Raw genomic sequence first — 27873 nt, 5'->3', positions numbered from 1 at the left:
TCCATACCCAGCCAAATCATCCCTCGAGGGTGATATTAAAATAAAGTTTTCAGTCATGTCAGGTTTCAATAATTTTACCTCCCATGTGGAAGATGCATTCCACCAAGAAAGGAAGTAATCCAAGAAAGATGAAGATCAGGGATCGAGGAGACGAGGGATCTATCAAAAGAGAAGGTGAAAGGGAATTCCCAGGATGATGTTAAAGGGACATCCTAAGAAAACAGCTATTAGTCTGGATCTTCCCAACAGGCACCAGGACGGACATACAAAAAATTCATTAAAGGAAACATCTGTGCAGGGAGTGTGGAAGAGCTGTCAGACAGCAATGCAGGTCTGACCCCAGGGGAAGGAGACCGGGAAGGAGGAGAGGTTGGGTGGACATGTGTCAGACTAGGGCGAGGTTCCGAGGAAAGTTCGGCAAGGCCATCTCGAAGCTTCCTAGGCCAAGGCAATAGACTCCCCAGGAATAAGCCTGCTCGAGCATCCCTGCTGAGCTCACTCCCCTGCTGGAGGCAGACAGAGGGCAGCGTGGCCTCGGCACAAACGTGGCCATGGAGTTCAGAGAGCAACAGCCAGGGCCTCCAGTAACTCCTCATGGCAAGAGATCTGAGAGGCACATTCTCTGGGCCACCTGCAGTAGCTCTGTAATGTGTCACCTTGGTGGGCCTAGACCTCTTTCCAGGATTCCCGTCCTCGCAGGTTTCTGTTTAGGTGGAATGAGAGATATTCTCATGCAAGATTTAGAGAGCAGAGGTGAAGAGAGCCATTCTGCTCGTTCAGTCCAGTCAAGATAGGTGCCTTTGCAGAACGCACATGCACCACCACCTGCAGGCTCACCTCACATCACAGGGCAGCAGCTGGGCTTGCAAGTGCCCTACGTCACCTGGGTCCTCCAGCAGCACCTCTGACTTGGGGGCTAGGTGTGTGTTTGCTCCGTGACAGAGGACATCATTCCTTCCACAGGTCACTCACATCACAAGGTTGAAGGCAGTGAGGACACAAATTCCAGTTTATCTAGTTCGTGCTTGTGGGTTCAGCTTGTCCTGTCATTCCCCACTCCCAGCCATCTCCATGTTTGACTTTCTGCCCTAGGAAACTCTAGCTCTGGCAGGAGACATGAAAACAAGAATTCATTTAACCTGACAGATTCTTTTAACCTAGTCCTACCCACTGTTCGCTAACATTCCTGTAATAAATCCCTTATTACTTACCACCACTCAACTACTCCCCAGACAGACAGACACCCACACACACACACATCGTTTCTGGATGAATTTTCACTGACGCAGGCCCAAGAGGGATGTTTCCAAGAAAAAAGGTGGACCTGAGAGAGTATGTGTGACTGTTTTAAAAGATATTTCACAGACCTGTCAGAGAACAGAGGGATCTATTGATAATTCATAACATCTTTAAAAAATAAGAAAAAATGAGGCAGCTATTGATTCAAGAAAAATAAAATTATGCCGAAAGAGGTAACTTAAACATATGACAAGACATGCCTGATGCAGGCATAAACAATACTTACACGGTCATTATAGTGAAAAAGTACACAATGATTTCTGCAAACACCACAAAAACTATAGTAGAAGATGAAGAGGAAGCATGTGAGAGAAGAAATGGGATTATAGGGAAAAATCCTGATGTTTCATAGTAACATACGACTAGATCATGTTTGTAAGTATAGATACATGCACACATAATATGTAAAATTACATATACCTCTATCTATCACAGATGTCCATGCATAGACGCCATTTTAAAATAGAAAGTTTGGGCCTCTCTGGTGGCGCAGGTGGTTGAGTGCAGCGCTGTGAACCTGTCCGCAGCCTCTGCAGTACCGGTTCGATCCCGCTGGCCTCGGGCAACCCACATGGCAAGCAGCCCTCTCCTGTCTCGCCCACTGCTCCCCTCAACAGTGTACTTCAGTCAGTCTGCCTGTTCTGTTCCCCACTCTGTCTCTGGAGAATCCTCTCATCCTCCCACACATCTGGCCCATACCCCGGTTTTTGTATAAATAAATCTTTTAAAAATAAAATAAAATAAAAAGCTTAAAAAAAAAAAAAAGGAAAGCAATCCTAAAAGAAAAGTGGGGGTGGGGGAGCAAAGTAACTGAGAGATTGCTGCAAAAGAAGGAACAGTGTGTGGGATAGGAAGAGAAGTGCTGGTGTTGTAAATGCTATTGTGATTCTTTCAGCCTTTTAGACTATGTACATAGTTTTATGTAGTAAATATGCACTTAAAGGATTAAACTTAAAAAATTCAAAGTTAGTGCAGCTGATAAAGACTAAGACTCACCAAGTTGGCAAAGAGAGAAATCTGACAATAAAGTCTAAACCACTTAAGAGTTCAAAAACAGAAACTAAACTATTGCTTAAGGATGCATACACAGGTTAACACTAGAAAAAGCTAAGGAAAGTATCAATAATTATAATTAATGGGGCAGTGGCTACTTCTAAAGGGTAGAAGGTTTTGACAGGGCAATGAAGAGATTTTAGATGCTCATAAAGTTCTATTTCTTATACGAGGTAAGAGACACACATAGAAACTGTGTGGGTGTTAGGGACTTTGTGGCAGGAGCACTAAGCACACAAAAGCAGCAACTGCAGAAACTCCAGCACACAATCGCAAAATTCACTGTGCTCTAATGAGGTTTCTCTATTTCCTAGTCCTTGACATTCCAAGTAAATTATGATTCACTGTTAAAAGAACTCTAAAACAAAGTGATGCACAGTTCATTTACCCAAAAACAAAAACGAAGTGGAATTTGTATGTATAACAAATATGAGCAAACTTTATGCAAATACACACAAATTTCGATTTTTCATAAGCAGGAGTAATTCATAAGGCACAGTAAAATAAAAGGGAAACCGTCATTATAACAACATAAATCTTAATAGTAAATAAATACTCAAAACAAGGAAAAGTTGAAGGTAACCTGAAGTACACATTAGCAATATAGTTCCAAGGTACACTGCACACAGTCCTATAAGGTACATTGTCCTCATCTTCATTTGATGCTCAAGAACTCTGAGGCACAGAGAAGCTCATGTCCCAAGGTTCATATTTAACTGATGCAACAGAAACTCAACCCCCAGCAGATGACTCCAAAGCCCATGCTCTGAATCTTAATTAACTAAAGATGTAAGTATAAATGCAGTAATTACATGTAGCTAAAACTCCCCATTTCATGAGATTATGTAGAAAAGCGTATTAGTGTATTTTTTATGGAGTATAAAAACATGACCAGTTTTCAAGGCTTTGCTCCTTTAGCCACCATTTCTTGAGCTACCACCATGAGCCATGCACTTAACATCCATTTGCTTTAATCATCCCAACGCTACATCCCTAATTCACAGCTGAGGGATCTAAAGTTCATAGAGAGGATACATACAGGTGTCCCCTACTATTTGAAAGTAGAATGTCTATTTGCTATGATTTTATAGGTTATTTTTCATTTCTGGGAAAGCTCAAAAATTCTTCCATATAAATTGATGATAATAATGTTCCCAGGACCCAGGACCCAATCATACCAAATAGGAACATTCTCCTTTTGGATAGTGGGGCAAACCTGTAATTTGTCAGGGGTCACCGAGCTATGAAGGATGGTCCCAGGATTAAATAGTAATTTTCCTGCCAAAACTTACTTAATGAAAGTAATAAAGTACTCTTAAAGTATGTCTGACTGCAATAAAAAAAGAATATACTCTGAGATAAATACAAGTGACGACTGACAAATCAAAAAGCTATAATTTTACATAGGCTTTAAAGAGATGGGGAAATCTGAAGGGTCTGGGAAGAAAAGAAGAAAGTAACTCAACTGTGTGAAAGTCCCACAGCACCCATTGATTCCTATTAGTTACAGAGCACAGGAGCAAAGCATGACAATGGGAACAAATGAAGTTCTTGCTACAGGTCTACGCAGAGGTAAAAACCTAATATACAATAGGGTTTTAAAACAGCCAAAACAGACCCCTCCCCCCCACACATACCTTTGCTTGCAAGATCTGAGATTTCCAGTGGCCTCATAATTCATATACATATGAAGACATATATAACAGACTTTGTTCACAAAAGTACCCCAAAAACCCCCCCAAAACCCCTTCATAATTTATTTTCAAACGTGTTTAGCTAAATCTAGAACATCTGTCTAGAATGGTTAAGGTGACATTATACAAAATGAATATCCTGGAGTAAGAAGTAGTAAATTTCATGTCACATGAATTTAAAAGCACTAAAACTGCTATATCTGATTAGATATTAAAAGTTTGACTTCATGAACTACCATCATTTTGAGAAAAACGTTAACTTTTCCTAAAACTGCAATCAGTGACAACTGAGCAGAAAAAGCAAAGACATTTTTGTTCCATTCACAAGCACCAACAAACAGCTCAGTGGGGAAGTGGCAGTGCGCCAGGTTGCCCTGTGAGCAATTAGGCTTCGTGGCAATCAGGAGACTCGGGAGCCTTAGGCCCTTAGAAAGCTAACATAAGGGCTTGGTGCTTTTTCTTCCCTTTGCGGGAGGCACAAGTGAGATATATCTTGCTTGGATGACAATCTCTTCCGTCCACTGGACTGAAAGAAAGGTTAAGACAACTAATAAGAAGCAAATTGAAGAGAACATGTGAGAGATCAGCAAGCACCATCCTCTACTGGATCTGTTGATTAAATGTAATTATTGGTCCCAGATAGACAGTAATCTTACCCTAATAATCAGAAGAAATAATTTTAATTAAAAGGTTCATACAATTGTTATGAAATGTAAAACTGCATTGCAATGGCTTAAGAAACAGTAAAATTCAGAGTGAGCACAAACTTGAAATTACATGTACATATATATATTTTTAAATTATACTTTGATGAAAAAACCAGTTTCAGCAAAGATGTCTATATTTACTCATTTTTAATCTTCTGTAAAGTTTCTAAGAAAACAATAAATGATGTCTACTGATTCAGATAAACCTGGGAGACTACAGGCATCAGTTTTTACTTCACGGAACTTAAATCTAAAGTTCCAATATTTTTTGGTGAATACTTTCTTTTTGATGTTTTATGAGTCTGCATGAAAAAGTTAAGGCTGCCAACACTGAACTACATTTTGCAAGTTTGTTCTGTGTGTCTAACTGATACTCAGCAGCATAGTGAGGGTAAAAATGAATGAAGTGAATAAGATTATAAATGAAAAAATTAATCTGAGGATCCATAAACATACTTTCTAACATATTTCATAATTAAGATTACTTGAAAAGTCTAATAACACAAGATAACATTATCAAGACGTCACCATATCTAAGTATCTGGATTTCAAGTGAAATACAGGACAAATTTATGATATTTTTATATTCTTCGGCCAAGATACACTTCACTGTAAAAATAAAATGGATTTAAAGGGCAAAAGTCAGCACTGAAATCAATCCTTTGTACATATCTTCAACAAAAGCTCATTTCTCACCTTCAGTACTTTATAGTTTCATTTAAAAGTTTTCACTATTTTACGGCACTTAAACATACAACCTCTTCTCTATTTCTTGATGTGCCCGTGACAATTGTGTAATATACATCTATGACAACTTAGCCTATAAACAGAAATCTGCACAAATTTAAAATATAGCACCAACAAATGTCTCGCTACACTCAGAAAACAGAGTCTTTATTTCAAGAGGAACTTTCAGTAAAAAAATGACGTGTGAACAGCAGACACTGATGTTCACACAGCACACCACAGACAACCCAGCAGGCGGCTTTCTGGGTTTTTTGGATTATGCTCTGGAGGTGCTGGCACAATGGAATTTCAATACTATAATTGCTTATTTCTCTATGTATCTTTAAAATAACAGGTAAAGAAAAAAAAAACAAATACAAAAATAACAAAACAAAATGTTTTTAATTCTTCTTTTCAAACGACGTAATTTATAACCATTACACAAATAGCAAAGAAGCACAAAAGGGGGGGAGAAATAAAGTAATGTTCCAAAGGTTCAGTTTACAAGGACCTCACACTAAGTTTTTTTTTTCTCTGCAACTCTTACTAGAAACAGTATTATTTGCTGAAAATGCACTAGCTGCCAAGAGCCATGGTCCATCTAAAGTGAAATGCTTAAGATGGAAATAGAGTGTTAATACAGAAAAAAGGGCAAGATCCAATACACAAATTTCTATAAAAGCTATTTAGAAAAGAAAAAGATGAAATTCTGATTTTGGTATCTCCTTCTGACTGAAAAAATAACTGCAATAAATAGAATATTAAAATATAAAGACTCCATCAAAATAAATAAGATGTAATCAAATTTCAAACTTTCTAATTAAACCTTTTTTTTTTTTTTGTAAGTTATTGGGAATTCAACACTAGTCTTGGTTCACATGATAGAACAATGGGAAAATTTTCCGAATGGTTGAACACTAACCCTGACAAGTGTGGAGAGCCAACTACAATACATTATATGGTAGCATAACCTGCCACCCACGTTGCTGAGAGAACAGCTTTCAAACACATGCACTGAGCTGTAAAACCACAAAATCCCTTATTACACATTGTCTTTCGTACGCTAGGTGAAATATACCATCAATTCTTTCCATTATAAATCTCTTTTTATTACTATTTTTGAAGCCCATTTAACAATCTAACTGTCTTTTCCTTACAATGTAAAAGATGCCTTTTTAAAAAGAAAATGCACAGGCTGTTACCCTGACCCTCCTGCAGTATTACAACCAAGGCCGGTGTCTGCCACACAGTGTCTCAGAGCTGGCTGGGATCCATGTTACCTAAAGTGAGTCTTAAGCTGAAGTTCTTTTTTTCTCTCCTTTAAAGACTAACATTTACTTTCTGTAAGTTAGATGGATATATTGCTTTGGGAGCTTTATAATAAAATGCATGGTTTTCATCATTACCAAATAAAAAAAATAAAGAAACAAATTTTTGAAATTTGCCACGGAGAGAATGTTCTCTGTCTCTTCCCAACATTGCACCCTTCTCCCACTCTGGCACAAATCCTAAACCTATAACAAAAACACACACACATGAAAAAGCATTTGAAATTCAAGGATGCACTGGTGCCCAAACAGTATCAATGCAATAATGACTATCAGATCTCACAAAAGGGCTTCAGATACAGAAGGGTGGAAATATAAAACATTTAGACACTACTTTTATTAAGAGATTCAGGACCGTTAAAATCATGTCTAAAACAGATTTCTCTCTGACATTTTGCCTGATTCATTTCCCTCCAAAATGCTCCTTCCTGCCCCAATGTTTCCTTCCCTCCAACTCCCACTCACCATGACCCACCTCCACCCACAGCCTGCGAACTGAATCATAACATTCCAGGACAGTTACAGGACATAACAGTTTCTTCTGGGGCTTTCATTTGCAACGTTGTTGGCAAAGAGAATTTTATTTGTAAGTGTTTCTATTATACTGACAAGGTCAATTAGTCCTGTGAAGTATTGCTCTTCTGCCTGATAGCTTGGCGGATTATTCAAGTGGGACCATTCATAACCTATAACTAAAAGCGGCCAATTAACCTCAGAAACATGACAACACTGGTATCTAATGGGATTTTAAGTTTATCTTACTAACATACCATAGTCATGTCATTTTCCCCTAGGTGGTATACTATTTGATCAAAACTCTACATTTTCCCCAAAATGAACTGATTTATTTATGATATACATATTACACAGAGCAATTTCCAGTTTGTGGAAACTCACCATAAACATGAAGCTTTTTAAAAACAATAACCAGCTATTATGCTTATGTTTGCTTATATGGTTTATACACTGAAATAAAGGGTAGAAGAACCCTTAATAAGCAATAAATACCCAGTGCTCTCACCAAGATTTCTCCCAAGATGCAGAAAGCACTACTACTCTCCCAGTAGTGAAAATTTATATTTTACTTTAAATATAAAAAAAACTTGTCATTTTTTAAATTTTTTTTTAAGATTTATTTATTTTTATACAAGAGCTGGGGTACAGGACAGAGGCACAGGAAGGTGAAAGGATTCACCAGAGACAGAGCAGGGAACAGAACAGGCAGATGACCGAAATACACTGCTGAGGGGAGCAGCGGGCGCGACAGGAGAGGTCTGCCTTGCCATGTGGGAATCTCTCTGGCCAGCCAGAAATTGAACCCGTGCTGCAGAGGCTGCGGACAGCTTCACAGCACTGTGCTCAACCTGCTGCACCACCAGGGAGGCCCTTTTTAATTTTTAAAAACACAAATAAAAGGAAGTTCTAGGGCCTCTATGGTGGTCTAAGGGTTGGGGCCCAGCACTACCACCACCAAGGCCTGGGTTCAATTCCTGGCCAGGGAGCTAACCCACATGGGGCAGCAGACCTCTCCTGTTTTGCCTGCTGCTCCCTTTTGTGGTGTATTTCAGTAGATCCGCCTGTTCTGCTCCCCGTTCTGTCTCTGGTGGTATCTTCTTGCCTCCCCACACCTCTGGCCTACACCCCAGCTCTTCTACTCAAAAATAAATAAATCTTTAAAAAAAGAGGTTCTACATTTGAGTATTGACTATGTGACACACAATATAAGTACCATGCAAATTTTAAACTTTCTCTTACTTGTCTCAGGAATCCAATGGAACTGGCATTGTTATCTCTGTTCTACTATGTATGAGGAACCTGAGATTACAGAGGGGCTAAGTATGTTCCAAGTTTCACACAGTTAATAAGTGGCAAATTTGAGATTTGAAACCAGATCTGCCTAGTTTGCCAAATTGTGGTCTTTCAACAGCCTAAAAGATGTCACATGATCTCCAGTCATCTCCCAGTATCTTACAATAACTGGACTACAGAACACTGCCAAATTTCAAAACCATTCTATAAGATAATGATATCCAGATATTAGTGAGGAAATGGATGAAAGAAATAGGGTGTTTTGATGTCCTCATAATTATATCAACACTAAAGTTTTATTAACAGTAAGACTAAACTCCACTTTTTTTTTCCTATCACTTCTAACATAAATGCACTCTCACACATATGAATGCACACATGATCTTCCACACCAAGGCTTGCACCCATACATTACCCGCTCACATACACACAAACTCACCCAAGCTGTCACACCCAATATTCCCCGATTCTAAACCAAAAGTATTATCTATTTTGCTGGGTCACAAAGAGGTAAAAAATTATTTTAATAGCACAAATGTCAAGGTATCAATTTCTCTGCAAAGAAGGATTTTTTTTAAAAGATGGGTAACTTTTTCATACAGTAATTAAAAAAAAAAAAGAAACTATCTGATCTACTGAGCCAACTTAACATATGTTCTAGCAAAACTGTACTGTGATTACCTCTGTTTTTACTTTACAAATTTCAAACAGAAGCATTTTGTTCAATTGTTAGGCCAAACTGCCCTAAAAGCAAATGCCTGGCATTTCTAAAACTCATTACTACCCATAACACTGCTACGGGAGCCTTTGGATTGGCGGGAGTGACTCGCTGGGCTTCATTCACTGCTTAAGGGAGATGTTAAAAAATATTTGTGTAATTAGTATAGAAATTTGAAAATATTGGGCAAAAGTCATGGCACTTAAGATGTGCACTGGTAACATTTCTAAATGCCCATTTATATGCCCTTAGTCTTTAAATTTATTGCTATAATTATTGTGTTACTTTAAAAGACTACACCCTGCAGATAAAGCATGAGGGCTAAGAAGTAGCACTCAGGGCCTCCCCGGTGGCGCAGTGGTTGAGCGCCAGGTTGCGAAGCTGCCCACAGCCTCTGCTGTGCCGGTTCGATCCCCAGCTATCGGAGGAGGGTCCCACATGGCGTGCAGACTCTCCTGCCGCCCGCTGCTCCCCTCAGCCGTGTGCTTCGGTCCTTCTGCCTGCTCTGCTTCCCGCTCTGGCTCTGGTGAATTCTCTCACCCTCCCGTGCTTCTGACTGTATCCAGTGCTTGTATAAATAAATAAATAAAAATAAATCTTTAAAAAAAAAAAAAAAGAAGTAGCACTCAGAGCCATCCATTTTTTAAAATAAATCCCACTGGCACAAAAGATTTCAAAAACAGAATACAGAACCAAAGGAAGTATCAAGATAGTAAATTATGACCTTAGTAAAGAAAGATCTAATATTTTGGCCCTAATAAACCCACATGTGACCTTAGCAGATTTTATGTATTAACTGGATTATAACAGAAAGATTAAAATTGCTGAACTATCCCCTTACCAACATCACAAAATAATGGTATTGATGCTGTAGTTCCAAAGGATTAAATCTGTAAATTTAACCAATGAGATGGAAATCTCATTTAAAAAAACCAAAAAGTTAGGCTGCATGGGATATATGCTCTGTCCAATTCAACTGACAACAACTGACACTGAAATGCCAAATAATATTAAATTAAAAAAAGTTCATGCTTAGATCTGGCAGTAAGGAACTAAATCTAAGACATCCTAAATACTCTATTATTAGAACATGTCTTAAAAATAAAAACACATTTATCTAGCACTTTCCAAACTGATATAGCCTTATGAGTAAGAATGAAGCCAGCAGTCATCACACACCAAAGGAGCAATAAGTACAGGGGAAAAATCTTACGCTAAGAAGCAGCTATGTCATCTGGTGTATTGCAGTGTTTTCATCCAGCTTACTTCACTTAACCTGTACAACCACCAAACAAGATAGGTATTGTGATCCTCATTTTGAAAGTAAGTAAACAAAGGCTGAAAAAGGACAGAGAAATCACCCCATCTCACAAAATAAAGGAATGATGGGACCAAGATGCTACCTCTAGTCTGACAGATGCCAAAACCCACGATTAAAGCAGCATGTGGCATAGACGATCTAAAACATGTTCTTTCCTCTGGCTTAAGTCTCATCCTTCTGTCCCACTCTGAATAAAATATTTTAAACCCAGATTGTAGCTTATGAAACAGACTGGGTTTCTGCCCCTGTGAGCCAAGGTTAGAGAACTCTGCGTTCAATGGCCAGTACAACACGACCCTAGGGGAGCAGTATCAAGTGTCAAATGACTGCACTGCAGGTTAAATGGAGTTCGTGAGTCATAATTCCACACTGCTGATAATCCTGATCTCAGTCAACAGAAAAGTTCAAATTGGAGTTCTGTATTTGCTTTAGACAATTCTCTTACCACAAGGTAACTCTTCATATAAGAGAAGTACGTTCACAAGCGGGGATATCTCAATGCCCTTTACTCATTTTCCTCTGAGAAATGGTACTTTTAAATGGACAAAGCTAAGGGCCTCCCCAGTGGCGCAGCAGTTGAGCGCTGGGTTGCGAAGCTGCCGGCGACCTCTGCGGCGCCTGTTCGATCCCGGGCTGCTCCCCGGCCACTGGAGGAGGGTCCCACATGGCGCGCAGACCTCTCCTGCAACCCGCTGCTCCCCTCAGCAGTGTACTTCGGTCCTTCTGCCTGCTCTGCTCCCGCTCTGGCTCTGGTGAATTCTCTCACCCTCCTGCGCTTCTGACTGTACCCAGTGCATGTATAAACAAAACAAACAAACAAATAAATAAAACATGCCTCTATCTAAAAAATAAATAAATAAATAAATAAATAAATAAATAAATAAATAAATAAATAAATAAATGGACAAAGCTAAATTTAAGACCTAGATTTTACAAACCAGCTGAGAAAAATGTTACCTTGATTTTTATCTTTCATAATCTTAAATGTGAAGCAGCTACCCAAATACTAAGGTGGAAGAATGAAGGCAAGCAGAGATTTCTTTCCCTTTCTCAGGCAGTTCTCCCTCCCTCAAGTGCCCTCTTTATCACACTTAAGCTGAGCTTATCACCTTCGGGCCATGATAAGAGACATGTTATGAGCCCCCTAGGTTCTCCAAGGTAAGTTATATTCCCTTTCAGAAGACCACACGCTTAGGCCAGAAAGTGAGACTGCCAGAGTAGAATCATTTAAGAACTCGCCTTGGACCTTCTCTTCAGTAAAGCTAAAACAGACGCCCACCCACTATCTCTAAAATAAATAAACGCAAGGGCGATTGCAGGGGAAAACTGCACAAACATTACCTGAACACTCATGTGCCAGGTACTTAGGCACGAGGGTGATCAAGACAGAAAATGTCCCTCTGCTAGTGGACGCTATCAAAGGCTGCTAGCAGCTAATAATATACCAAAGAATGACAATATATATAATGTATATTTATATAAATATATAAAGTATAAATTCCTATATTCTTTCTGCATAAATACAAAACATGTATTTCCGTGCACTGATCGTCCCCTTCTGCTGTTGTCTACTAGGCCACAAATTTGGCTCCCAGGCTCATGGTGGTCAAAGCAAAGCAGCTATCATGATTAGTTCTGACAACGTATATAGACTCTTCTACCAGTGCAGGTTGGATTCCGAAGAGCTCTCATTAAGTCCATTTAATCACATCCGCAAATTAACTGCAGTGCAGCCACTAAAACCCTCTTTCGTGACAAACAAAGCTGAGCTGCTTCTCCCCCTGCCCACTGCCCCCTCACAGCAAGCAGGTTTTTCACATCTTTCAAACTCCCTTCTTGAGCAGAAGAACGGGGGTGGTTGTGTGTGTGTGTGGGTGTGTGTGCGCGCGCGCGTGCGTGCGTGTGTGTGTGTGTGTGTGTCAGTAATAAAAACCAAGCTGCTTTTCCTGAATTCAGATCTGAAGGGACTGTTAACTCTGCATCTGCAGACAAGGCTGCTTTATGATACGGTAAACTACATCTTCAACAATATTCCTAACAGAATTACAATAACAAATTTCCTAATGTGTTTCGATGTAGTCTACGGATTAACACTAAAGCGAAATCCTATAAAAACAGTTTTATAAAATAATGCTGCCAAAGTATAATATTTATAATAGCTAAAGAACATGCATGCCTTTCAAGCAGTTCCCAAATTGCAAGTAGGAAATTCAACTTTTGGAAGAACAGTCTGAAGAGCCAAGAATAAGCTTTTAAGACTACTGGCAATGCAGTTATTTTTTATGACTTTGCTATAATTCATTAAACATCAATCAGAAAATAAAGCTTTAAGATTAAGTTTGGATATTTTAGAAACTATATCTAAAATGAGTATAATGCATAGTGAACAATAAAAATGGATGTATATTTTTTTAAACAGGCTATTCATCAGTCTCAAAGAAACGGCAATTAGAGAAATAAGTGCATCTCCACAGTTGTTATTGTATATGGTTACTGTAAAAAAAAAAAAAAAAAAACCCAGACATTACATGCAAAGAACATGTATCGACTGCCCATATTCACTACAACTAAGTAAAATGAGAGGGAAAAATAAAAACAGGGTCTTGAAGGTTGGTATGTTCTGCCTGAAAAACAATTTACTGTAAGCACACTATTATGAAATAATCACACAATACCTTTTCCTCAACTTCACATGTATTAACTGAGTCCAAATACTTAAGATAACTCTGCAAATTTGAAACTCAGTAACTTAGAGAATACAAGATCATTTTTACTGGGATTTTTAAAATTCAAGTGAAATAATAATGTTTAGTCTAAATATTTTACACAGAACCTCTGTATTTTCAAAGTGGCTTCCTAATTACAGAAAAAATATATATGCTAATATACCAAAACAGCATGTTAGTAGTTAGTAGGTCAAAATTTGTTATAATTTTATTGAATTCTATTATGAAATCAGAGATGTTTTCCTACAGGAAAAATACTGGGATACTCCTTATTATGAAATCTTATTTGTCTTGCAGCAAGTATCTAGTCTCAGGAAAGAAGCAGGAAAAACAAGGTGCCAGTATGCTATAATTATTAATTTCATATGAGCGCAATGCCAATAAAACCTTAAGAAAACTTCTTATCCTGAGTGACGGCGAGAGGGGTAGAGAATATATAGTTTACACACACACACACACACACACACACTTTAAAATTTTTTTTTAATTGGTTTTAGACTCCCAGCAACACTGAGAGAAAGGTGCAGGGCTTTCCCATACACCTCTGCTCCCCTAATACACAAGCAAAACTCTCCCATCATTCTCCTTCATTAGAGTGCTGCATTTGTTACAGCATATGACCCTAGAATGACATGTCATAATCACCAAAAATCCATAATTGATATCAGTGTTGGTGTTATACATTGAGTTTGTAGAATGATGCGTATCCATCATCACAGTATCATATAGTATGTTCAATGGCCTGAAAATCCAGTGTTTCACCACCCCTCTTACAAACCCCAACTCCTGGCAACCCCGGATCTTTCTACTGTCTCCAGTTTTATCTTTTCTAGAATGTTATGTCATTGGAATCATAAAGTACGAAGCTTTTGCAGATTGGTTTCTTTCACTTAGTAAGATGCATGTAAGTTTTCCCCATGTCTTTTCATGACTTCACAGTTCATTTCATTTTAGTGCTGAATAATATTCTACTGTCTGGATGTACCAGAGCTTAATCGATTCACCTGCTGAAGGATGTTCAGCTCCCAAGTTTCTGCAGTTTTAAATAGAGCTGCTATAAACATTTGTGCACAGGATTCTGTGTGGATATAAGTTTTCAATTCAGTCAAGTCAATAAATACCAAGCAGCAGTTTGCCAGGTCATATGGCCATAGTTGTTTACGATGATAGTGTGCTTTGATTTATAGAAACTGCTAAACTGTCATCTAACATGGCGGCACCATTTTGCATTCTCACCAGCAGTGAATGAGGGCTCCTGCTGTCCATATCCCCACCAGCACCGGGTACTCTCAGTATTCCAGATTCCACCCATTCTAATAGATGTGTAGAGATATCTTGCTTTGGCTTGCACTTTTCTGATGGCATAAGATGTGAAACACCTTTTCATATTTTTATATGCCATCTGCATGTCTCCTGATAAAGTCTGTTAAGATCTTTGGCCTATTTTTAATCAGGGAGTATGTTACATTCTTACATTTGGGTAATAGTCCTTTATTAGATGTATCTTTTGCAAATGTTTTCTCCCAGTCTGTGGCTTGATTTCTCATTCTCTTGATATTATTTATTTTCAATCTGAGATATGTGTTGCTATGCAATAATTTTGAGTTTTTGGTGGCAAAGAACGGGAACCTATGGAATATATAAGACCCAGAACAAGAACTTACAGGCTTCATTATCAAAAACAAGTAACAGAAAATCTACATAGCTACTTAGAAACACCATATTAATTTGAACAAGATGAAAGAATTTAGACTCAAAAATGAAATTAGATAGCTAACCTATTACTGTTTCAAAATTATAGCAACATTTAGTCTGAATCTAAATTTTCTTTTCTCATCAGAAATTCCTTGAGGGTCTCCCCTGCCTAGTGCTTCTGTCCTACTTAAACACCAGAGATCAAGGTTAGCTACAGATCATTAAATTAGCTAATCATCATTCTTAAACTAATTACAAAGTAGACAATTTGTTCTAAAAATGGTACCAAGTTAGCTAGGCTGCTCTTTCCATTTTCTACCATCAACTGTAAACACAAACATTAGAGGAAAGACCCCCTCAAAACTAACAAATCTTTGTAGGGTAATTTTTCTTAATTCCCTTATGAAAAATGGCTCAAGAAATATCAATGGGTTTATTCCCAGAGTTTCTGCTCCTAAATTCTCACTCTTTAATTCTGAGACTTAAGAGACTACTAATTCACATATAAAATAAGAAACAATTAAGATAATATTTTAAATCATGGCAAAATTTTCAGATGTGCTGCAGCTCTTACTGCTGCTACTGTTCTTTTAATTAGGGCCATTTTAGCTGCTAGAAATAAAGATTCACTCTGAAATTTCTACAAAAAGAAAGGGAACTTACTCAAAAACTTATGCAACCATGGGAACCCAGGAGAACAGGTATCGGAGAGGCCAACAAATGAAGACCAGAGGTGCGTCAGAGGACTGTGCGGCCCCAGCTGCCTCTCCTCTGAGGGATGGGGAGCATAGTGAGAAACATACATGCCATTGAATATTATTTAGTCTTAAAAGGGAAAGAAATCCTGTCATATGCTACAACCTGAACGAACCTTGGGGACATTGTGCTAAGTGAAATAAGCCAATCATCAAAAGACAAATACAACATAAAATCACTTGTTTGAGGTATTAAAAGTAGGCAAATTCATAAAAGCAGAAAGTCGAATGGTAGCTGCCTGCGGCTGGGGGGAGAGGAAGTGAGGAGGAGGTATTTAATAGACACAGATGTTCTGTTTTGCAAGATGAAAAAGTTCTGGAGCTCTGTCGCACAACAAAGAGAATATACTTAACACTGAATTGCATACTTGAAAAGGTTAATATGGTAAATTTCACGCAGTGCAGTTTTTACCACAATTCAAAATTTAAAATAAAACTAAGAAAATCAGATCTGCCCAGATTCATTTTTTTAATTGAAGCAACACCAGTTTACAACAATGTGTGTGACTCAAAGACACAGGGTCACAGCTCCTCAGATGCACGTCGCCGCCACACCCACCACCAAGGCACCACCGCGCCTAGCCCATAACGCCCGGCTGCCCCCGCAGCCTCAATTTCACAGTTTTCTAGGATTTGTTAATGGCTTGGTGTCATCTGACCCTTTGTTTTGTTTCTCTATATTCCATCTACAAGCAGAGCCATCTGGGATTTGTCTTTCTCGTTGGGACTTACTTCATTTAACATTATCCCCCCCGGCCCAGTTCCGTGTTTTCCCAAATGGCAAGAGTTCACCATTTATTTATAGCCGAGTAGTATTCCACTGTGTATTTACCACATTTTTCTAATCCACTCCTCTGACCCTGGGCACTTAGGTTGTTTCCATAACGTGCCTATTTTGCCTAGATAACCTTTTTGAAGGGAAGCACACAGCACAGGTCAGCAGCAAGTCCATGAGTGACCGTCGAGGGATGGATTTGACCACTTTACTATTTAGACACTGCTCTGTCCTCACAGCTGCCGGCATGCCCTGCTCTGCTGACCCCCACACTCACTCCCAGGCTTGCCTCATGCAAAAAGGTCAAAACCCTGTTATCTCTCAAACCATGTCACTTTCGATTTTGTGAGTAAAGTGACTTTCTATTGTATTATATCAGCCATTAGGTGAAATAAAGGGCTTTTTAACTTTGGATCTTTTGTGTTCTTTGCCCTTGGCTGTGACTCTGCTAAAAGAAACAAGTGCAGTTCACCCATAATGCCTCAACAGATCACTTTAAAAGCACCTGACAGCACCATGTACCTGAACGAAATGTCGTCAATGTCAAAGTTTACTAGGTATGCCTGGGCCTCCCTAGGCCTACAGACAAAACAAGAATCCAATTCAGAATCTTCTTACCTAGCACAAACACCATGATAGGAAAAATTGGATTCATGTCATTAAAACAAATTCATCAGTCTCAAATTTATAAATTTAGAAATGATTACTCCCAAGAGTGATTAAACTACTTTCAAGAACAACCTTAGTTTAGAAGTGCATTAAAGAAATGCCTGTGAACATGGGAAACAAAGGCCTAGGAAGAAACCTGCCAGTTCCTGTCTAGTGAGGAGGGTACTTGGGACCCTCCACAGCTTTACGCCTCACATTGCCTTGGTTTTGTTCTCCCCTCAGCCTTTTCCAGTAGATGATCTTTTTCTACCCAAACATGGAATACCAGCATTTTCACAGCTCCAGCCTGGAGCTTTTTTTTTTAACCTGTACATATACCCCCTGACTGAATCAAAACTCACCCCTAAGCTGACTCACCCCTAAGATTCAGATATCCCCACGCTCTTTCAGAAAACCTTTCAGAATCACTGCTCCTGTTTCTATGCTGCTTCCCACAGCGCCTGTGTACTAGCAGACAACCACAGTGTAATGGTTGATATCCTTGCCTGTCCCTTCCACCAGACTTTGAAGGGCTTAAAAGGGCAGAAATGTTGAGTGTCTATGCCGCATCACCAGCACCGAGAAAATGCCTGGCACTTAGCAGGCCCTAAATAAATGTTTCCTGAGCAAAGCATGTATCTGTCTCATATGGGAATGCCAGACTTCAGCTCTTAACAAATGTAAAGTTTAAATTCGTGGTCTAGCAAAAAATAGGTACAATAATGTTTCCCTCTTAAAAATGCACGATACTGTGCTGTTTAACATATTTTAATTTCAAGAGAAAATGCACCTCAAATGCATAGTTACCTCAACTCCATTTTGGAAATAAATAATGTATGCAAGCATGAATAAAAAAAATGATTAAACTTCATTCACTATTAGAGAAGGATAAAAAAGGATAACATTTCTGGCCTGAAAATTATGTGTATCATACCAAAATACACTCATTTCAAAGATATCCTAAAGTTAGTTATAAAATTTAAAAAAATTTTCTTTTAGACTAAATTCAATAAAAGCTACTTTTTCCAAAAATCCAATAAATTAAACAATCTGTTATCAAACTAATTTATGTTTGTAGATACTGCCTAAATCGACCCACTTTATATTAAGTTGTTTAAAATAGGCCCCTCATAAGAAAGTAAATATGAGCAGATTTTAAGATCAATGGACAGGGTCAGGGCCTTTTTCTGCATCTTCTTAGCCTACCACACACATTAATGGAACTCAAATTATACTAGCAAATGTTATTTTAACAGAAGAACTGACTTATTAGCCACTCTGTCAAAGCACCATATATGGATTCCCATACCCTGTTACTGACTTAAGACACAAGGTAGAGAGTCAGCAGGCTCACCCACATGGAAGAAAGGGGAATATCACTGCAGCTCTCTTAACAGTGAAGACTTGTTTCAAGGCTCCTCTTAAAAAAAATCACTTGGTAACGCTCTATTATCTGAGGACAAAAACAAGATTTAAAATTCACTTAGGTGCTTGATTTTGTTCGCCATCAATATTTTCTCCTTTTGTGGCAAATCCTAGAGGCAAAATATAAACAATGAACCAAAGGACAACTTTCACCTCTGCTGAAAACAGCTGCTTAACCTTAACAAGTTTTTCTTCATAAAACAGTAAAGAAATACTTTTGAAAAGCACAAAAAATTCCACCATCATTTTTAAATAGATAGAAATAACTAGCTAACAAACTGAAAAGAAATTTAATTCTTGGATCTTTAATTTCTTGGATCTTAACTAGAGAGGTTTTCTAAAATGTTAAATGGTCACTTTAAGCTATAATAATATTCTTTGATTTCTTGCTATGGCAAAAAATTTCCTTTGCACATTTTAAGTCCTTCTCGGGATAAAGGAAAAGGACATTAAACCAAAACATAATGATAAAAAATACAAATGATTTCAAAAATTGTAAAACAACTATCTCTTTATTTGAAAACTTCTTGAATAATGTCCAGAGCAAGAGTTACTGCACAAAGTAACAAAACTGAGATGAAATATTATGAAAGATGATATAGACTCTGAAACAGTAAGTTCTCACTGCTGTAAAGAAATGGCCCCATATAAAAACAGTAAATTATAAACATCTTATAAAATGTTCTTAGCCTGTTGGTTTCCAATTTATATAAGATGGATAATTTTGAAAGCATAATAAATTCAACTTTGGTATTAAAAATATTCCATGTGGCCAAATTCAGCACTTGTAGCTTGCATTAAGCAGAAAGACTACATAACATTTCTATTTTAAGTCCCTCCCCAAGTATACAGGCTAAAATATACAATCTAGAATAGTTAAAAAAAGGGGGGGGGAGGGGAACCTTGGTGTCTGCAGAGTTTTCCACAGAGGTAAAACAAATATCTAGGTATAATATCAGACTTTATAACTGAATGAAACAAAACAGGACAGGGAGAGTAATTTCTGGACAAATGGGAGCCATCAGCTTTTTTCAATCTGACCTATAATTTTTTAAAAGTTGCTACCTCAAATCAATAATAAAATTATGAAAAGTATATCTTTAAAGTGTTTCAAGTAAACGAATGCAAAACTTCTAGTAAAAAAGGAAAACCTATTAAAACACCCCAGGACATTCTACATACACCCTCAGTGGGCAAACATCCACGGAAAAATATAAAAAGATTTAGTTGGATTTTCCACTCAGTTAAATCAGTCCTATAACTAATGAAATGATGGCTCTAAAACCCTTATAAAAGTTCACACTTTTTAATTACTTGTCTTAGTATCTGAGTTAAAAGGAGCACAGAGTTTTTTTAACTAACAATTTAGATCTTGTAGAGTAATACAAGAAAATAAAATCACAGTCTGTTTATCTCTCTTTAAAAAACAAAGTGCTATCAGATCCTTATTCCTTAACTCATAAAAGAAAAAAAGTAAACAGAATAAATCACATATAAAGACGTATAATTAAAAGATAAAGTATCCTTTATATCACGAGCTGCAAAGGGTAGCACTAATATTTTAAAGCAAAATCCAAAAATTATGGTTCCTTAGTGAGAACTATGGCAGAAAAGCAGAATGTTCATTAAGTTTTGCAGGAAAACAACTTACATTATCACCTGGTAATATTTAGTATTACTGGTCTCATGAGGTTATGTGGTCACTACACAGAAATATAAACACACTTAGAATAAAATTAAGAGACTACCTAAAAGAGCTCTTATTCTATTGGGTAATGTTTCAGCACTTAAATGATATTATAGAAGCAAAGACTAGATTAAAAGTATTTCATAGTGGGCCAAGTATTATTTAAAGTTTCTCCAATTTGCAACAGGATACAAAACATACATTCAATACATAAATCCAGAAATCATATATGAAGGCATACATATCCCAAAACAGATCAAAAATTTTAACTAAATATACTCTAGGAAAAACTAGAACAACTAAGACTACAGGAGGTCTTGAATTTATTATTAGGCTATCAGACTAGCAACTAAAGGACAACAGTGACATCTAGTGGACATTTCAAATACATCAATATTATTTGTTTCACATCTCAACCTGGCTGAGGGATCATGTAACACATCATTAGTTTTAAGCCAAAACAGCCCAACATTGCTACCAAAAGTTTTATCAATCTGAGTGATCCAATCTTTAAATACAAAATGCTTAACCAAAGATAGTAAGTAAACATCTCCAGTAAATATTTAAATCACTTAGTGCTAATCAAATATATCAGATACATAACTAAAAGGGTTAACAATAGTCCCAATATGATCATGATAATAGAAATGTAAAAGATTATGAATGAAAATATCACTGAAGTGAAGAAATTCATGAAAAAATTAATAGCTACTCTATTAACAAAGTTACTGAAGCATGGGTAGTGCGGATTCACCAGTATGTACTATCCAGCACAACCATAAACGTTTCTAGACCAATAGAAGAATACCTTATTTATGACAACTTTTCAAAACCAAACTATTCTCATGAAAATTTATAGTATCATTCTTTAAAGTAAAAGAAGATAAATGTGTAGAAGAAGACCAGGTAGTCATTTCAAATAGTGACGAACTTACCTCAAAGGATGAAAAGATAAAAAATACCCATGGACAGTATCCTTGTCTATTCTTATTTATAAATCCACAAACAATTTTCACAACAATACTGTACTTACCGAGAAAACCTGAAAATATATGTGATTTCTATTAAGTGTGCTGAGGGACAAAATGTAAATGCAGGAACAAGATCTTAATATAAACACCAAGTCAAATAGGAGTCCAGTCTGAAAACTAGCTGGAAGGCTTTAAAAATTCACAAGTGTATCGAAGATCTTTCAGATTCACTTAACCTAAAATATTTGAATGGTTGAGTTCAATGATTTTTGACAAGAAAAAAAGTGAAGGGCCAGAACTTCACAAATTCAAAATCACTGAAAATATCTCTGTAATTTATGAATTTGAAGAATAATAAAACTCAGGTCACAAAAGCACTGTCCTAATAGCTTCACAAAGTTATAGAAAGGATAAATTGTGGTATATTCCAATAATGGAATACAACTCAGGAATTAAAAAAAAAAAAAAAAAAAAAGGAACAACATGGATAAATCTTCCAAAGTAGGCTGAAAGAAGTCTTCGAGAAAAGTTCCAGAATAGTGTATGATTCTAGAACCCTGCATGATTCCATTTATATGACATTCTAGAACAGGCAAACTTGATTTAAGGAATGAATGAGTGAATGAAATGAGGACAATGACTACTTCTGAGTGTAGAGCAGAGATGGAGATTGACTGGGAAGAGATAGGAAGAAATTTGCTGAGGCATTGGAAATATTCCATATCTTAATAGCAGTTGGGGCTATAAAAAATAGCCCCAAAGCTATGTATTTGTCAAAATGCATTAAAAAATATACTTAATACTTTGTGTAAAAGTTACATAAATTTTACCTTAAAAATGAAACTTAAGCAAATATCCAGTTATCATATATCATGCTGAATTATTTGGGGTGCAGTTTATAGATACCTGCAACTTATTTTGAAATGCATAAAAAAATAGATGAATGGAAAGATTGTAATAAAGCAACATCACAAATCAATGACAACTGTACAATCTATGGGGTGAGAATATTGGGGCTCACTACGCAATTCTTTGAACCTTTCTTTATGTCTTAAGACTTCCATAACTTATGTTAGGGTAAAAATAAAGATGATGATCAGAATCAAAAGAAAACTTGAAATAATTTTAAAAAATGTTTTCTCAAATAGCAACAATTTCCCTTTTATATATTAACATTTTAATATGTCTAATCTAATGGCAAATGTGGGTATCACCTAAAAAGAGCTACAGGATTACATATTTTTAAAATTTAAAGACATACCCGAATTTCTTGAAGGTTGTGAAAATTATTTCCTACTCTGACTGAGATCTTGCTTGGAGTATAACTTTCATCAGATTTGTAGTCCGCATAAATACATAATGTCTTCACTGTTGTTTTTCTTCTAAAAGCAATAAAGTAAAAATGATATGTCCTTTATCATACAGAAAATTTATTTCAAGGCATCTAAATCTCATGATTTTTCGAAGTCATCATTAGTTAAAACCAATATCTGAATCAACAATTTCCATTTCCTTCAATTTTAATAATAAAAATGAGGACCATGTAAAATTACAGATGCAGATCTTACCTATATAGACATCTCTTATCTAGAACATGCTCAAGAACCAGATGTAATAAGCAAAGAAAGAATAGCTAAGCCAAAACAGGGCACAAACAAGAATTAGGGATTTCAGACCTCTTCATCTGTATTTTAGACAGAGAAATTCTTCTAACAAGTTTGGTTTTCTTTAGTAATTTCCTACCTTAAGACTTGAAAATAATTTTAAGAAAATGAGGCCATCAAAGAGAAAAGCATTTTTTTTTAAAAGATTTATTTATTCATGCATACAAGAGCTAGGGTACAGGCCAGAGATGCGGGGATGGGCGGGGAGAGGATTCACCAGAGACAGAGTGGGGAACAGAACAGGCAGACTGACTGAAATACACTGCTGAGGGGAGCAGCGGGCGAGACAGGAGAGGTCTGCTGCACCATGTGGGCAGCTCCCTGGTTGGCCAGGGATTGAACTCATGCTGCAGAGGCTGCGGACCGCTTCATAGTGCGGTGCTCAACCCCTCGCACCACCAGGGAGGCCCAAGAAAAGCATTTTTAAATAGAAAGCATAATCTATTACTGAATTCAGGAAGTAAAATTCTACTGCTTATAAAATATACGTATCTTAGAAAAATACACATATCAAAGACTATTACTTAACAGAAATTAATCTCAGAAAAAACCACAAGTGGCCAGAAATCATGAAAAGATATTCAGTCTCTAATAATCAAGAATATAGAAGTTAAAACATTATTCTATTATATTCAAAAATATTTAAATGACTGATGTATTTAGATTTGACTAGAAAAAGTCCTCCCATAGCTTATAAGTAGGTACACAACCTTCAATCCACCAATTAAACTTCTAAGAGTGAATTAAAAGGCAACAGCAAAACACATACACAAAAACAGATATTGAAAGGTGTTTATTGAACTGACATTAAATTACTGAAGTTATAAAAAAATCATAAAAGGAAATTAAATTATATCCATTCAATGAAATACTATACAACCATATGAAATAACCACACAGACACATTGCTACAAAAACAAATTACAACAGTATATACAAAAGAACTGCATTTTTTGAGAAAAAATGTAATTGTATTATTTTTTATTGAGATAATGCTGACTTACAACACTGTATATGATTTAGAGGTACAGATTTACACTACTTCAGCTATATTACCACACCACACCTATCACTAATGCCTCCATAATCTTCTATCTTATTCCATTGGGTCTCCTCCCTGCTACCAAAAAAATTTTAAGGCATATAAACCTACATATGTGAATAGAAAAAGGCTTATTACGTGGAATCATACAAAAATTGCAAAAAGTTACTATTTGGATGGGGTGAAACTATGGGAGGTCTTTATTTCTATTTTTTCTCCTTTGTGATTTCTATGTTTTCTAAATCATTTTCACAATAAGCATGTGTTATTTTGGTAATCAGAAAAAAAACCCAGAATTTTAAACATCAACCAAGGAAATCCTTAAGAAGTCTATTTAAGCAGGGTTTAAAAGTTAAGTTCTGGTATAAAATGGCAGTAACTTAGTAACAATCAGCTCCTTGAATATAAGCAGTCTATGTCAAAAGTCAGTCTATGAAAACAGCAGGGGATCTATAGCTCTTAGTGAGGGAACCAAACCTCCCAGCCCAAGCTATTCATCAGAAAGAAATGGGGATAGTTAAGGACTTTTCCTCCAGTAATGAAGACAGATCAAGATGTAAAATGCTAAATGCCCACAATCTGCTGACAGGATAAATACCATTGCCAGATTTTCAAAAGAGGCCAGAGGTATCGACCTGACATCTATCTTTCTGCTGGGTCAGGAGGAGACTAGAAGAAGCAAGAGGAGGGGAAATTTTGAAGTGCAAACAAAAGCTCTTTTCCGAGATGAGCAGTGAAAGGTCTTTCTTAAAACAGGAAGAGGGGGCGGAGCAACATGGCGGCGAGGAGACTCTGCGAGTAAGATCTCCCATTAAAAAAAGTGAATAGGGAGGAAAAGCAGCAGGTCCCAGAGAGAACTGGGACACGGAAGATAAACGGGTGACGCCAGCAAACTGCCCGAAGAAGAAAGTGGCCATAAAAGAGGACTAGAAGGCAGGGAAGCGCAGAACCCTGCTCCCTCCCCGCCCACAGAGGCGGCACTCTCCGACCAGCAGAGAGGAGGAAACAACAAACCAAAACGACCCACAAGAACAAACGACGCAGCAAGCGGGACTGGGAGTGGAAAGGAACTATTGCAGCCACCACACCCCGTGAACGGGAGCTGAGGCGAACCCTGCAGGATTCGCCGCGGCGGTGAGCGAACGGCTCCGGGCGCCATTAGAGAAGAACAAAGACCCTGGGAGACGCGCACACAGCCCGGGCTGCCGGTAAGCTGGCGAGGGAAAGCGGCGCGCTTGGCGCGCTTGAAAAGAAAACGCGGACCGGGATCGCAGCGGCCCAGGTCCCCGCGCCTGCGACCTAGGCTTGCGGGGAGACACGCGGAGGTCCTCACTGAGGTGAAGGTCCCTCCCTGAGTGAGCAGGAACCAGGCGCCCAGGCACGGGAGCGGTGCAAAAGGCGCCATTCCCGCGCCACTGAACTGGGCTACAGCCCACGTCCTGGACCTGAGGGCTTTGAACTGAGACCCGGGGCACGAAATTCGGGGCGTGGGTTCTCCACGACGGTGGGGCACAAGGCAGACACAGCACCCCAAAGCTGTTGAGGTTTACCCTACCATTCCCGCTCTGTTCCCTGTCCCACGGGGTGGGGGGGGCGAAAAACAGCCCCCCAAGGACACTAGGAGAGATCTCTGGCGCCACCTAGCGACCAGGAAAAAAAAGTCACTAACGCCCCATAGAACAGGAAATTTCTTAAGACTGCTTGAAAAGGGCAGAAGGCTTCTGGAGGACCCAGTGGCCAGCCGGGAAGTTAGCCCACCCCACGCCAGGCCCCTTCCGACCAGCAGTCTGAGCCCACAGAGGGAGCAGGCACCCACGTCAGGGGCAGACCGGGGGCACAGAAGAGTGTGCCTGAAACCGGAGGCACAGGGACTGCATCCCGCTTCGCCATTTTAGAACAGGGACATTTCTTCAGTAAAAACTGCCTAAAACCAGCAGAAAGCTCCCCCAGAAGACAGAGATGGCTCCTGGAAGAGCCAGAGGGGAGCGGAGAAGCTCACCCAAGATGCCAGTCAGTCCGAGCAACACAGTGTCCCAACGCATACGACAAATTAGAAAACAGACAGTAGGGAGTAGAAGAACCACACGCAACCTAACAACTCCTCAGGAAAGAAGCACACCACAAAAAGAAAACCACTCCCCAGATTGCAACGACAGCAACTTGGAAGAACTTCTGAGCCTTCCAGAAAGAGAATTTAAAATTGCCATGATTAAAAAAGTGATAGATCAGAAGAAGGAAATAGAGTCCCTAAAGAGGGAAATAAAAGAAATGCAGGAGATCAAAGAATTAATGGAGGAACTAAAGAACTCTGGGAAAAGCAATGAAAGCAGAATAGATGAAATGGAAGAACGAATAAGTACTCTTGAAGACACAGAAATAAAAAGAACCAAAACAGAAAAGGAAAGAGAAGTACGAAGGAAAAAGAATGAAGAAAGACTTCGAGAACTATCTGACTCCATGAGGAAAGGAAATATAAGAGTTATAGGAATTCCAGAAGGAGAGGAGAAGATGTAGGAACAGAGAAAATATTCCAGGAGATAATTGAAGAGAACTTCCCAAATGCGAAGAAGGAGCTGAAAATTGATATACAAGAAGCAAGAAGAACACCAAACTTACACGACGAAAGGAAAAACACAGCAAGACACATAATAGTAAAGCTCCCAAGAATCCAGGACAAGGAAAAAATAATGAAGCTGACAAGAGGGAAGACACAGATAACATTCAAAGGAAAACCAATCAGGCTGACATCAGACTTCTCTGAAGAAACACTACGGGCAAGGAGAGAGTGGAGGGACATAGTCAACAGACTCCAAGAAAACAGATGCCAACCAAGAATACTCTATCCCGCAAAGCTCTCTTTCCTCCATGAAGAAAGAATATGGACCTTCCCAGACAAAGAGAAACTCCAGAATTTCATTGCGACTAAACCCCCACTCCAAAAAATACTACAAGGAATCCTAAAGCCAGAACCTCAGAGGGACGAATAACAACGAAAGAAGACCAGAAAAAAAAAAAAGTTATTAAAATATAAATAAAATCAAAGGAAAGACAAACATAATGGCAAATACAGATGCTAACATATCAATATTAACTCTAAATGTAAATGGACTAAACTCTTCAATAAAAAGACACAGAGTTGCAGCCTGGATTAAGAAACAAAACCCAACCTTTTGCTGTCTCCAGGAAACACATTTAGCTACAAAAGATAAAAATAGGCTCAAAGTCAAAGGATGGAAAACAATCCTACAAGCAAATGGGCCAAAAAAGAAAGCAGGAACAGCTATACTTATATCAGATAAAACAGACTTCAAACTCAAAAAAATAAAAAGAGACCCCAATGGTCACTACATTATGATCAAGGGGACAATACTTCAAGAAGAAATAACACTCATTAACATATACTCACCAAACGAAAGAGCACCAAAATATATCAGACAACTGTTGTCCTCTCTGAAAACAGACATCAGAGAAAACACATACGTAGTGGGAGACTTCAACACACCACTATCAACAATGGATAGATCAACAAGACAAAAAATAAGTAAAGAAACTAAAGCTCTAAATAAGGACCTAGAGCATTTGGGCTTAACAGACATCTATAGAACACTAAACCCAAAAAAAACGGAGTACACATTTTTCTCAAGCGCACACGGATCATTCTCCAGGATCGATCACATACTGGGCACAAGACAAACATCAACAGATACACCAAGATTGAAATCATACCAACCATCTTTTCTGACCACGAAGGCATCAAACTAGAAATAAATCATAAAAAGAAGGCAAGGAACTATCCTACCTCATGGAGATTAAAAACCACACTACTGGAA

General features: G+C 38.1%; 1 protein-coding gene across 12 annotated transcripts in view; it reads right to left on the bottom strand.

The window, feature by feature from the left end:
• ANAPC10 (anaphase promoting complex subunit 10) overlaps positions 1-27873 on the bottom strand; it is a 158485-nt gene that overhangs the window by 97232 nt on the left and 33380 nt on the right. For 9 of the 12 annotated variants that reach the window (XM_037496241.2, XM_037496242.2, XM_037496240.2 and 6 more), the window contains one exon: positions 22599-22719. In XM_037496241.2, coding sequence (XP_037352138.2) covers positions 22599-22719 — 121 coding nt within the window. Of the gene's footprint in view, positions 1-15739; positions 15848-18608; positions 18708-22598; positions 22720-27873 lie in introns of all 12 variants that reach the window. The other 3 variants (XM_054689900.1, XM_054689899.1, XM_054689901.1) reach the window with 3 other exon arrangements.

Source organism: Talpa occidentalis, unplaced genomic scaffold, assembly GCF_014898055.3.
Source record: "Talpa occidentalis isolate TD23 unplaced genomic scaffold, MPIMG_talOcc4v2.1 talOcc4.8, whole genome shotgun sequence".
NCBI lineage: Eukaryota > Metazoa > Chordata > Mammalia > Eulipotyphla > Talpidae > Talpa > Talpa occidentalis.
Note: the sequence above shows the minus strand (reverse complement) of the source record. Positions and strands in the feature narration are given on the sequence as shown.